The sequence below is a fragment of the Ahaetulla prasina genome, chromosome 13, assembly GCF_028640845.1.
Source record: "Ahaetulla prasina isolate Xishuangbanna chromosome 13, ASM2864084v1, whole genome shotgun sequence".
Taxonomy (NCBI): Eukaryota; Metazoa; Chordata; class Lepidosauria; order Squamata; family Colubridae; genus Ahaetulla; species Ahaetulla prasina.
In genome coordinates this window covers 17,609,212-17,622,793 of record NC_080551.1, presented here as the reverse complement: position 1 = coordinate 17,622,793, position 13,582 = coordinate 17,609,212, and the positions used below count along the sequence as shown (strand labels likewise).

Sequence of the window (13,582 nt, the reverse complement as noted above, 5' to 3'; positions counted from 1 at the left end):
CAGCGCTGGCTCTTCGGCTTTGAAACGGAGATGAGCACCGCCCCCTAGAGTTGGCAACGACTAGCACGTATGTGCGAGGGGAACCTTTACCTTTACCTTAAAGCTGAAGAACTACCTGTTTAAAGGCAAACAGACTTGAGTCCGCCACCCCGAGGCAAAGTGGCAATGCGAAAATTTAAAATAGGGTGGAAAATTAGATGGATGCTTATTCTTTTGTTGGCCTTCAATCCAGAGACTTTATTCACAAGCCATACTCATTTTTTAAAAAATCCTGGCTTATTAAGCATGTAACTAAAGAAAAATTACACGTGCTTTTCAATATATTTTTTGACAACTCTTTAAGTTTTTCTTATACGAGACTTCTATGGATTGATTAGAAATATGAAAAGGACCCAGACAAAAAGCAGGAAGCCACTATTATTCAGATAGTGTGTAAACTCAGATTTGGAGAAAACAGACTGGTTTTACTTCTTCATCATCAAAGACTGCCCATGCCAGAAAGGTGAGCTTTTGCCAACCTGAATCTTCGATATGTTGTTTGACACATTAGACATATGACACGGCACTTTCGCAATCATGAAAAGACCACTCAAAATACATACCTGAAGACCGTCTTCATGGGGAATAGGATAACTCCAACAGTAACAAGCTACGAAATCTGAATAATGTTTTTATAGTCACATGAAAAATTAATGCTGCCAAGGTGGAATATGGTTATATACTTGTTATTTTCTTTATACGTTGCCTTGAGATGGCCTTGCCAACCACTAGGCGGTGATAGAGGGCCATAAAAAAACCCACTAAATTTGTTGAAAATTCACAAAGTTTAGGTCAACTCGGGGAAAAAAAAAAACTTCTATGCCCACAAGCTAATTAAAGGTTATGCTAAAGCCAAAAAATTAAGGAAGAACCTGCAGTTACTTTCTAAGACAAACCAAAACCCTGATTGGATAATGATAGTGTTGCCCTCAAATTCATAACTTTTACAATAATCATGAGAAAAATCCCTCCACTGTGGGAAAACTACATTAAATTGGAGCAACTGGGAACCACCCATGATTAGTCATTCACTTCTATAGATGTAATAATAATTGTAGAATCTCAGGAACTTGGAGGGTTGTTGTTGTTTTTTGACTGGATGCTTCCTTGAAATTTATCTGCTTTTGCTAAATATAAGTAGTCCTCATCTTATGACAATTGAGCCCAAAATTTATGCTGTTAAGTGAGAAATTGGTTTTTTGTCCCATTTTACAGCTTCTCTTGCCACATTTGTTAAGTGAGCCACTGAAGTTGTTAAGTTAGCAACATTGCATGCTGCAATGTGTGAAAAATGGTCACAAATCACTTTTTCCACTGCTGTTGTAAACTTAAACGGTCACTAAACGAATGGTTGTTAAGTCAAGGGCGACCTGTAAAGAAAAAATTAGTTGAGTCATTCTATAACCCACAAAATGATTTTTTGAACTGAAGGCAACAAGCACGTATATACAGATACACTGCTAATTTCTATGCAATTATTGTGACACTTTTCAGTTGCCTATATATATAATAATAATAATAATAATAATAATAATAATAATAATAATAATAATAATAATAATAATAATAATAATATCAGAGTTGGAAGGGACCTTGGAGGTCTTCTAGTCCAACCCCCTGCCCAGGCAGGAAACCCTACACCATTTCAGACAAATGGCTATCCAACATTTTCTTAAAAATTTCCAGTGTTGGAGCATTCACAACTTCTGCAGGCAAGTTGTTCCACTTATTGATTGTTCTAACTGTCAGGAAATTTCTCCTTAGTTCTAGGTTGCTTCTCTCCTTGATTAGTTTCCACCCATTGCTTCTTGTTCTACCCTCAGGTGCTTTGGAGAATAGTTTGACTCCCTCTTCTTTGTGGCAACCCCTGAGATATTGGAAGACTGCTATCATGTCTCCCCTAGTCCTTCTTTTCATTAAACTAGGCATACCGAGTTCCTGCAACCGTTCTTCATATGTTTTAGCCTCCAGTCCCCTAATCATCTTCGTTGCTCTTCTCTGCACTCTTTCTAGAGTCTCAACATCCTTTTTACATCGTGGTGACCAAAACTGAATGCAATATTCCAAGTGTGGCCTTACCAAGGCATTATAAAGTGGCACTAACACTTCACGTGATCTTGATTCTATCCCTCTGTTTATGCAGCCCAGAACTGTGCTGGCTTTTTTGGCAGCTGCTGCACACTGCTGGCTCATATCTAAATGGTTGTCCACTAGGATGGTTGTGTGTGTGTGAAACTGTTTTCACTGTTTTGGTTACTGTGATATTGTTTGCCATCCTGAAATCGATCCGATTGAGATGGACGGCTAGGGAAATTGAATCAATCGATCTATAGGAAAAAAAGGAAGTATTAAATCACCAACAAAAAGGGGCTGTCGGGTTTTTTTGGGTGGGGAGGAAGAGATTGAGGATGGATAGATTAGGCCTACAGAGTATTTGCTTTATTTTTATATAAATAAAATGTAAAAATCTGCATTGGATGCACACTAATCTCAAGTGCAAAAATAGATAATTTCCTGCGACACAATTCAATATTTACCTCGCTGTATAAAGAAAAGCCACACACACACGCATACACACAGAGAGGCAATCTAGAACAATAATGTCAGATACCTACGACGTTGAGCCCACAGTCGAAATATAAAAGAAAGAAACAAAAACACTCATAAAGGCCATCACCACTCACGTTCTCCACATCCTTTCGTTTAAATATATTTAAGCATCTCCTCTTTTGTCCGAGTTTTCCCGATAGTTGGGAATTAATCAAAGTTGATCTGCGGGCTCTCAAAGCCGCTGTCTTGTTGGCAATCCATCACCCTGTATATGTGTTTCCTGGATTGTAGCGCATTATAGCTTTTTCCGGCTGCGGAACATAGCGCAGCGTTGTTCGGCTGGGCGCCGGCAGGACGTACAGTGCCCAAGTCTGCAAACGGTGTACAACTTGAATTCACGGTCAGATGGCCGTCGGTGCAATTTATGTGTAGATTCTTGATAAGTTCCTTCTCGTGATGTCCACCGAGACGGGGTGAAAAAACAGAAGTGTCTTCCTTGACCTGGGAACGGGTGTTGGTCATGGGAAGCACTGAATGGGAGTCTAGAGGCCCCCTGGAATATATTTTTGGATGTTGAAAGCCACCGCTATGGTTCACATGAAGAGTCTCGCTTAACAAGCTCCAGTCAGCAGAAGACCCCTCATCTCTTACGGGAGTTTCTTGGACTTCGAAGCCTGGGGTTTTCCCAGATGTTGCCACCTTCCACTGTCTAACCGATGGGCTACATCCAACCTCTGTTCTCCGTGGCCTTTCGTTTAGGCGCTTACACTTTTCACCAGGTGCTCCAAAGTCAAATCCATCCACTGCAACGGGATGAGTACCTTGAAGCTTTCTTTCAGGCGCGTAAGAAGCAGCATTCTGGAACGTTCCAACTCTACACGGTAGACCTGTGTTTCCAAATTCTTCCTCGCTGAAAGCTTCTGCGGGTGCAGCACCAACTGAAGGCTCGTCCAGCTGCTTCAAAGCTTTCCTGGCCATCTGGGTTTGAGAAACCAGGCGCGACTCGTTTTCGGCATCAAGCTGCGGTTGCAAGCTACGAGGTGTGTGTCTTTTGCCCGGACTTTCATTGTGCGTTTGACTTTCTTTTGGGGTGGACTTACAATGTTGAGTGCAATTCGTTTGAGGTTCTTCAGCTTTGGAGTTTTGGGGTAGGGCTGTAATGCGACATGGAAAGCAAACAGAAATTAAAACAAGCACATCCAAACGTCCCACAAATAAACTCAACATCCCCTGTGTGGTAAATATTGCGTTCTCTCCTTATTAAAAAAAAAAAAGATGACAGCTGTGAAAATTAGGCATGGCAGTATACCTGAGTGTGGGGTTTTATTTAGCGCTGAGTTCCGAACAGGAGTTTCTAATATTTTAGCCATTGTAGCAATTTTGCCAGCAGCACATATTATTTTCTTTTCAGCCCTGCAAAAATAACAAGTTTTTTTTTTTAAAAATTCCAGTCTTTAAAAAGCCTTCCTAATCAACTAAGAATTCAAATAAAAAGATAAACTTTTGAACTTTGTTAAAATGTTGAAGAAAGATTTATTCTTGCTAGCTTTATATCCATTCAATTTTAGGGAATTTGTGATATGCTGAATGAACCCGCATGTCTGTATGAGGCAGAGAGGGAATGAAGGAGGAATACATGAATATAAGAAGATTCAATCTGTTATTTTCTATTCAAAAGATAACAGTTCTCTTTTATTTTTCTCTTTGTAGCTCACCTTAAATTGTTGCATGCACTATAAACCAAAAAAATCACTTTTAAAAAAATTCAATCCACAAAAACACCTTGAGTTTGCTGAGAGTTCGCTTCACATCTAGCATCATTTGAAATGCCTCACCCTTCATGCTTGCCGTTATCAACCAGAAGCTGTTGAAGACAGATAAGATAATATTTGCGCATTTTTCGGGCGGTCTCCTGCCGTTCCCTTAAAACTTCAGCTTTTATGATTTCTGCTGCTCTCTCCTTACTTTCGTGGATGTAACGAAGCATGTCACCTATGAACAAACAACACTTGATTTATATTTGGTCTTGCGCATAAAGCATAGAATCACGACAGGCAACTTTCACTGCATCTGTATAGTGTGGATTTATACATGGAACTGGGAGCTGTACCAAATTGTTTTGATGAGAAGACAAAGGACAGAGAATGAGGTTATCCCATGTATGTAGACAGGATCAGAAATCTATTTTGATTCTTCTCGCTTTCTCCTAAGCTGCTCACCCTTGGTACCGCTACAAACACACTACAAACACAACTGTTTACGTGTTTCACCAGTAGATACTCAGCAAGACTTGAAATATGAAGACTAGTAGTAGGACTTAGAATAACTTCACTGTCACTTTGTCATGGTGGCACAGTGGTTAGAGTGCGGTACTGCAGGCTACTTCTGTTGCCTGCCGCCTGCCTGCAATTTGGCAGTTTGAATCTCACCAGGCTCAAGGTTAACTCAGACTTCTACCCTTCTGAGGTGGGTAAAATGAGGACCCAGACTGCTGGAGGCAAATATGCCGACTCTGTAAACCGCTCAGAGAGGGCTGTAAAGCACTGCAAAGCGTTATGTAAGTCTAAGAATGTGCACTAATTGGCATACATTAAAATGAAATTTCGTTGCATACAGCTCTCAAGGGTCACCACCACCAAAATACCCTACAGTAGGTAACATATTAGAGCAGTGGTAGTCAACCTGGTCCCTACCGCCCACTAGTGGGCGTTCCAGCTTTCATGGTGGGCGGTAGGGGTTTTGTCCGATACTGAAGCACTTTCCTTTTTTTTAAATTTAATTGACTTTTTAAAAAATTTTCATAGCATTATTTAAAAACATTTTCATTAGGTTTTCATAAAATTCCCCGCGACAATTTAAATTTCTGAAAATATACTATTTGTATTGCCCACGCATAAGTTTAGTTCACGCTACGTAAGTAAAACTAAATGGCGCTATAGTGTGACTGCAAACAAAAGAGCCTCGTCCCAGAATAGCTCACACATCTCCCCATATACCACCCAGCTGTAACAGACAAGCAGAGCTGGTAGCTGGCGCCCCCCCCCAAACCCAATCCACGATGCACAAGACGCATGTGCAGACGACGATACACGGCGCATTACTATGGAACCGGTGGGCAGTTAGAAAATTTTACTACTAACAGAGATACAAAAGTGGGCGGTAGGTATAAAAAGGTTGACTACCCCTGTATTAGAGGATTCCATACCATACATAGCAAATGTTAAAAGGGAAGATCAAAGAACACGAGGCAGACCAAGAAGAAGATGGAGAGACAGCATCAAAGACACACTACAACAATGGTTGACACCGCCAGAAGAGCAAGAACCAGAACTCTGTGTCCTCCTCGGCACTCGAAGCGGTAAAAGAAGAATTAAAGAAGAGAAGAAAGTATTAGAATTTTCCCTCCGTTGTAAGAACAAGGGTGAACTGATTATGGAATCATCGTCTTCCTTACTACTTACTTCTGATTTTGCTCACTGTTTTAAGATACTGGGAACGCATCTCTTCCAAAGCTTTTCCATCACACGAAGAACAAGGCTTTGAGATACAGCCTTCTGAGGACGACCTGGCAGCGCAGGAAAGAAGAATGCCCAGACTGAGAATAGTTACCACTGCCCAGAAAGTTTATTATTATATTAGAATAAAAGTTATTATTTCTCTTGTAATGTGTGGGCTACCTGGGAGGAATATTGATGCATTTCAAATCGTCAAGTTGGTTCTTCATGGCAGAGTTTTCTTCCATGAGGGCTTTCATAATTTTTTCATTCTCTAAAAAAAAAAAAAAACAGAGAGGAAAAAAACTTTTAGGTGTTACATTTCACATGGTGTTACATAATAACAAGCAATTTGTTTTTTATTATGATTTGTAATTCCAACGGATTGTTATTCTACTTGTAACCTTTTGGACCTAGAAGGTTACTCTTTAGAGAGGTTTTCAGCAAATTCACTGGTATCAAAATATTGTAGTTATTCCAAGGTTCATAACGAATGCAGGCCAAAACCATCTCTATTGGCCAAATTACTTCATCTGAAAAAAGAGTGTAATATAATGACTGAAGGAAATGATACAGAATTTAACATCAAAATTACTAATAACACGACTCTGAATTGGCCAATTGCAAATGTTTTCATCCTGGAAAAGGTAATTAAACTCCTGGGAGAATGATAGGCAGTTATTTTTTTATGAAAGCTATTTAACAAGTCCGTTGAAAACCTAACTATAATTATTATTATTTTCTATAATAAAACATGAGGTTAACTTAACTACAAAGCTTTAAATAAGTGTAACCGAGGTTTATTTTACATGTCAATCTATTATTAGGTCATAGAAACAACAGGTGGTTATATTGTGCTTGTAAGAATAAGGGGTTAATGTTTATTTCACGTATATATTTTCAGAAACATTAAACTACGTAAGAATGACGGGATTCTATTTTTACCTACTTAACTGTCATCAAACAAAGCCTCAAATTAAGCGCATGCACACGTGAACTGGCTCTTCCTATTTAACATCAACATGGAAAAGATACAGACCTTGAGCTTGTTCACACTTCGTTTTTTGTTCCTTTACCGCAAGCTGGAGATGCCTGCAAGCTTTGTCGAGTTTCCTTTTCAAATCCTCACATTCTTTTTCCTTTTTTTCCAGCTGCTGTCGATAATGCTCAAAACAAATCTCGGCTTGCGACAACATATTTCTTTTTTTACATTTACAATCTGCACCAACAAATATTAGAAGTTACTGGTCACTTTTTGGCTGACCAAACAACCGAAACGATAATCCTAGCAACGGATTGTAGTTATTATGGATATCTTTAGCTGTTGTTTTAGAATAAACTTTTGGAAGCGGCATAGTTTTATCATGTACACCCGTACTGTAAATCTATTCCTGGTGTTCGCTTTTTAACAATGAAGAATTAGTAGTGAATTTGAACTAGCATTCTTGAGGGAGTTCCAGTTACAGGTCTGTAATTCTAGGTTTACGGTGTACAAAGCCTCAGTCTTTCATACACTTATATAGCCTTTGGGAAACCATAGAAGTGGAGAGAATATTCTGAAGTTCAGCATTCACTGACACCCACCGGAAAATTGGCCAGGACTACCAGCTCAGTCCTTAATGAAGGAGCTCTCTAGATTTCACTTTACAAAGGTGTCATCCAGTGCCTGACGCACTGAACAATATTTGTGGACTTCCCCAACTGTAACTCTACAACACAGTAACATTATTCCCAAAGTATTCTTTAATATCTGTGCAATTCTCTATTTTCTCTAAACCAGGGGTGTCCAACCTTGGCAATTTTAGGACCCATGGATGTGAACTTCCAGAATTCTGGGAGTTGGAGTCCACAGGTCTTAAAAGTTGCCAGGGGTGGACACCCCTGCTCTAAACCGTCTCTGTTAGCACAGAGCTAGCTAGCACAGCCAATTGTGACTAGGAAAAACTGAACTTATGCGTTAGGTAAGATAGAATCAGCAAGGCTCAAATTAAAGCGAGGAAACGGATGCAATGTAATACCAAAATCTATTTCAGTCTCCTGTAAAGGAGGATGTTTTCTTAGTATCCGCTGGATTTCTACTTGCTGCCCAACGTTATACATAGAACGTCTGAATTTGTCTCCAGGTTCCCCTTCACCATTCTGCATGCAAGAGTCATCTGAATCTTTGCAATCGGAGCCCAGATCTTCATGTTTCTAGAAAGGAACACATAGAAAGAAATTTTTACAAGAATAGAAAGCAATTCAGAACCAACAATCAATCGTGTATTCCAAGAAAAGAAAAAAAAAGCTTTATCTTAATGCCAACAACTGCTCCTAATTACTGGTAGTCCTTGATTTACAGCCACAATTGGAGACTGAACTTCTGTCACTAAGCAATTTAGTCGCTACGTGAATCCTGCCTGATTTTACAACCTTTTCTGCTGTGATCATTTCTGTAGATTAATTAATATTTATTTGAGATGAAGTAAGTGTCTTTAGTTATTTGCCTAAGTTTAGTGATGCCATGCTGTGGCCTATTTCAGACAACTTCCATTTTAACAGCTCTCCAAAATGCCCCTCCCTTTACTGAGAGAAAGTCAAAGATTCAAATAAACTACTAACCGCTGAAAAAAGGAAAAGGCAACAGTGGAAAATAAAGTTAAGCACATTTCACACTTAAAACGCTACCCTGCAATGAAGGATCAATCAACGTATTCCTTGTTCCTAGAAAAAAATTAAGGAAAGCTGGCTTTCAAATTGAAAGAGCAGAGCAGAGAAGAATCTAGTTTTCTCCCCAATAAAGTAAGATTACATATATACATGGGACACAGCAAAACTGAATAACTACACCTTCACTTTTCTTTCTGAGGCAAAGAACAGCTCAAGTTGAGAGTATACTCAGTTGTGACATGTCAGGAGTGAAACTTTTCCTCACAATAAAAAGTGGCGTGGGTGGGGGTGGAAAAGTGGAATGCAAGGACAATGTGTGGAACCCAGTGACATCAGGAGCATCAATCTCTCAGCAGAGAATCTAGAACCATAAAACGTGTTGCAGGTCATCAACTGGTGTGCTCTTGGTTATACATTGGTTATATGTATTTTTGTCACTTTTAATTTGCTTTGTTATTCCCTTTCCGAGTTAGTTTGCATTTTTTAATGTTTGACTTTGGAAATTAATAAAGATGCCATTAGAAAAAGATGTGCAAATGTACAGATTCTTCTGCTTTAAAGGTATTTTTGTATTATATTGATATGGTAGATATCAGGGGTTGAAATGCTTCCGGTTCAGACCGAATCACCCAATCCGGTAGCGATCTTGGCTGGTGGTTCGGAGAACCGGTAACAATCATGGTGCGAAGCTCCGCCCACCCGCCCAGCTGTCATTACTTCCTGGTTTTAACCAGGAAGTAATGTGTTTTGTACCCTCTGTGCATGCGCGGAACGGTTTTGCTCATGCGCAGAAGGTGAACACATGCATGTGATGCACACAGCGCCTGCAGTTCCGAACTGGTAAGGAAGATAAGTAGATTTCACCCCAGGTACATATCGGTATTATTATTATTTTTTACTTTCATAAGCCAACCATCCTATTTTCCCTAGCACTGCTGTGCTAAAACATGGAAAACAAAGAACCATAAAATCAAAATACCAATCATTCTCTAAGGCCATGTTAAAGTTACCTGGTTCCATTTTTTCGTTGCTTTTTCAAGAATGGCGTTGACCATGTTTCGGTAGGCTTTCTGCAAACAAAATGTCAGTTTGTCTTTGAACTGGAGATGGATCTGAAGAGGAGATGGGCTCCACTTAGTTTCCCAAGTACGCTCACAGCTTGCGCACTGGACCAAATCCTTGTGTAGGTCATCTAAGAGAAGTTCTACCTGAACGAGAATCCTGTCCTCGTACTGTTGGATTTCATTTTGAAGCCTCTTGGCTTCCTGAGCAGCCCATTCCTGTTGCTTCCGGACAAGGCACATCTTCAGCTCGGCCTCTTTTTGGTCCAGCAATTCTTTCTTTTGGTTTTCAAGGTCTTCTTTGGCCTTTGCAAACATCTCGCTGAGTTTAACTTTCTGGTCCTGTAGAAGGGCGTGGCACTCTTTTTCGTTCTGGTCTTGCATGCTGAGAATCTCCTCTTGCTTTTCTTTAATCCACTGAGAATGAGCTTTTGCGAGCTCTGCTTTAAGAAGCGACGGGGTCTCGTCTTCCTTCAGCTCCAGCTCCCTTCTAAGAGACAGCGTCTTCTCTTCAAGCTCTTGAATTCTTCTCTGGGCTCTCTCATTGTTCTCAAGCTGCTTCTTCCATTTCTCTTCAACAGCTGATACCTAAAGAGACCGCACAGAAGTTGGTCAGTAATGCCTTAAATGCAGGAGGTCTCCAATAAGACTTGTGGAGTTCAACTCTCAGAATTCTGCAGCCAGCCACTCTGGGAGTTGAAGTCCACAAGTTGCCAAATTTGGAGGACACCCCCACCACACACATACACGGCGTATTTCTCTGGATGCTTTCACATGGATTGGGGGTGGCATAACTCAAGTTTGAAATTAACGTAGGTGGCTGGCTGTCCAGGAGCACCAGACTCTTCTCTTTTCTCCAGGAGCCTATTTCATTTGTGATCATCGTGGTTAGTATTGGTGTTACCATACTTAACTATTAAGCCCTAGTCATGGTGGTCTGGGGAAAGGATTTGGACTGCCAAACGGGGAATTACATTATCAGGCTGCAGCGTTGACTTGGATGAGAGAATGGATTGAATTAAGAAATATAAGACTATTAACCTTGGAAGGACATGATTTACAATTGGGATGGCATGCATTTTTATGTTATGGTAGAAGTAAGATGCATATGTATTTTCACAGACACTATGTAAGAAATGCATTGTTATTGGAGTGGGAGAAGGTCAGAGATAAATACTATTTGAAAATACCATTTTCAATACTATTGGTTATCAACAATGGAAGCATTAATACACCCAAATATTATTCACTTCAGAAATATTTTCAGATATAAAGATTTATTAACAGATAAGGGGGAATTGAAAGGGAAACAAGAATAAGTGATTGAGATGGACTGGTATACTCATATGCAAATACAAACAAAATATGAAAAGGATGCGAAATATTTTAAATATTTTATTTAGAAATGAGAGATCTGGATAGGATACTCACGGGAACAGAGGATAAAATAATCAAAAAAAATTATAATTTCTTATTTGGTACTGAATTAGAAGAAGAGCAAGTAAAGGAAACAATGATAGCTTGGGCAAAAATTTTTGGATACTCAAAATGAGCTAGACAGATGATAAAATACCATTTCCAAGGGCGTCTTAAAAGCTCTGAAAGGAGATACTGCAAGTTCAACTTGCTCAAACTCACTTTAAAACTATTTAATTCAGAAAGTGGGAAGTTTAAGAAGCTAGCCAGGCCATTTGTCTGATCCCATCAACTGACAGTCATGGTTTTTCAGCCCTAAGGCCAATGTAGTAAAATACAAAACTGTCATACAGTCACAATGAATCCATTCTCCACTACCTTTTCTGCTGTGCTGATTTCGGATTCTTTCTCCCACTTTTCTTTGGCTACCTTCAAGTGATGTTTGTACTCCTCAAGATCCGTAAGCTCTTGCAGCCACAACACACGAGCTTTGGTCAGAGCCAATTCCACCTACAAAGAGTAAGCCAAAGTCAAGAAGAAGCTGTTTCCGCAAGAAAAAAGCAGAAGGAAAGGAAAAATTCAAGTTTCAGGTTGGTTTTAATTTACAGGCAGTCATTGACTTACAATTAGCCCAAAATTTTCGTTGCTAAGTGAGAACGTGTTTGTTAAGTGAGTTTGGCCCCATTTTACGACCTGCCTTGCCACAGTTGTTAAGCGAATCGCCGTGGTTTTGTTGAATTAGGGATACGGTTCTTAAGTGCATCTGGCTTCCCCATTGATTCTGCTCGTCAGCAGGTCGCAAAAGGAGAGCCATTGCAACCGTCATAAATATGAATCGGTTGCCAAGCATCCCGATGACAATGGGATGTTGCAAGTGGTCGTAAGTGTGAAAAACAGTATGAAGTCGCCTTTTTTCAGGGCTGTTGTAACTTCGAATGTTCACTATATCAGGGGTCTCCAACCTTGGCAACTTTAAGACTTGTGGACTTCAACTCCCAGAGATCCTCAGCCAGCAAAGCTCTGGGAGTTGAAATCCACAAGTCTTAAAGTTGCCAAGGTTGGAGACCCCTGCACTAAATGAACTGTTGTACCTGGAGGATTACCTGCAACGCACATACAGTTTTGTTGCTTTGATTGAGACAGTTAATAACAAAACCCAAGGGGTTTTTGGGGCCCAGGCTTGCAATATCAAAGGCTTAAGAGAATGGAATTGTTAACAAATGCAAGTGCTCCACTCAACAATTCTTGTTTAGCACTTGAAATTCTGGTCACAATTAGGTATGGCTGTTAAGTCAAGGATGACCTTAGTCGTTTTTTTTAGAGTTAGTCCTAAAGCAATTAGTGCTGCAGGCTACTTCCATTGACTGCCGGCTGCCAGCAGCTCGATTCTGACTGGCTCAAGGTTGAGTCATCCTTCCGAGGTTGGTAAAATGAGGGCCCAGATTTTTTGGGGTGATACGTTGACACTGTAAACCAGGGGGTGTCAAACTCAAGGCTCGGGGGCCGGATCTGGCCCATGGGGTACTTAGATCTGGGGGGCGGCCCTGGAAACAGCAAAGGAGTGGCCTGCGGTGCCTCTACCAGCAAAAATGGAGCTCTATTTTTGCTGGTAGAGGGTTGCAGGATGCTGTCGCAGCCGAAAGCGGAGTTCATGACGGCCATTGGCAGCCCTCCTGAGCTAAGTTTTCGCTGGCAGACGGTTGTAGGAGGCCATTGCAGCCAAAAATGGAGCTCAGGCCGCCAAAGGTGCCCCCAACACAAATGACATTGAACTGGCCACACCCACCCTGGCCCCCCGAGATCAAACACGTGCGGCCCTCAATGAATTCAAGTTTGACACCCCTGCTGTAAACCACTTAGAGAGGGCTGTAAAGCACCGTAAAGCAGTACAGAAATCTAACTGCTCTTCCTATTTACTTCATGACAGTGATTCACCTTGTGCATGTTTCGGTTTTATCTGGAACCCCTTAAAAATAAAGCCGTACGTCCGCCTGTCACCTGAGTGGCGATGCTCTCGTGATAGTTCGCTTCGTGCTCCCTCAACGACTTTTCTTTTGCTTTCAGAGCCTCCCTCAACGACGCCGTTTGCTCCTCTACCGCCTCTGCAATCACTTGGCGCAGGGTTTCCTCCGTTTGGCTACCGTGATCTGTGAGTTCCACCGCGGCTCTCTTGGTCTCTTCCAAAGCCTGGGCCAGCCGCTGTTGCCATTTTTTTTCGACCTCCTGACAAGCCTGCTCTTGGGCCTGTAGGGAACAGAAGACCGCGCTAAACGAAAGATAAATTCCGTACGGAAAATCTTTGGGAAGGGGGGGGGGAAGAAAGCCTAAATAAAACAAGGCGGCTTGGTTTCCTCGTTTGTTCGTTTTTCTAGT

General features: G+C 40.9%; 1 protein-coding gene across 3 annotated transcripts in view; it reads right to left on the bottom strand.

The window, feature by feature from the left end:
- Positions 1–1,617: 1,617 nt before the first annotated feature.
- Positions 1,618–13,582, bottom strand: part of CEP152 (centrosomal protein 152) — a 41,999-nt gene continuing 30,034 nt past the window's right edge. For 2 of the 3 annotated variants that reach the window (XM_058156637.1, XM_058156638.1), the window contains exons 19-28: positions 13,208–13,453; positions 11,588–11,719; positions 9,743–10,381; positions 8,102–8,276; positions 7,123–7,302; positions 6,267–6,357; positions 6,051–6,154; positions 4,425–4,581; positions 3,899–4,002; positions 1,618–3,743 (exon numbers count right to left, since the gene is read on the bottom strand). In XM_058156637.1, coding sequence (XP_058012620.1) covers positions 2,797–3,743; positions 3,899–4,002; positions 4,425–4,581; positions 6,051–6,154; positions 6,267–6,357; positions 7,123–7,302; positions 8,102–8,276; positions 9,743–10,381; positions 11,588–11,719; positions 13,208–13,453 — 2,775 coding nt within the window. In that variant the 3' untranslated portion in view covers positions 1,618–2,796. The remainder of the gene's footprint in view (positions 3,744–3,898; positions 4,003–4,424; positions 4,582–6,050; positions 6,155–6,266; positions 6,358–7,122; positions 7,303–8,101; positions 8,277–9,742; positions 10,382–11,587; positions 11,720–13,207; positions 13,454–13,582) is intronic. The other variant, XM_058156639.1, reaches the window with a different exon arrangement.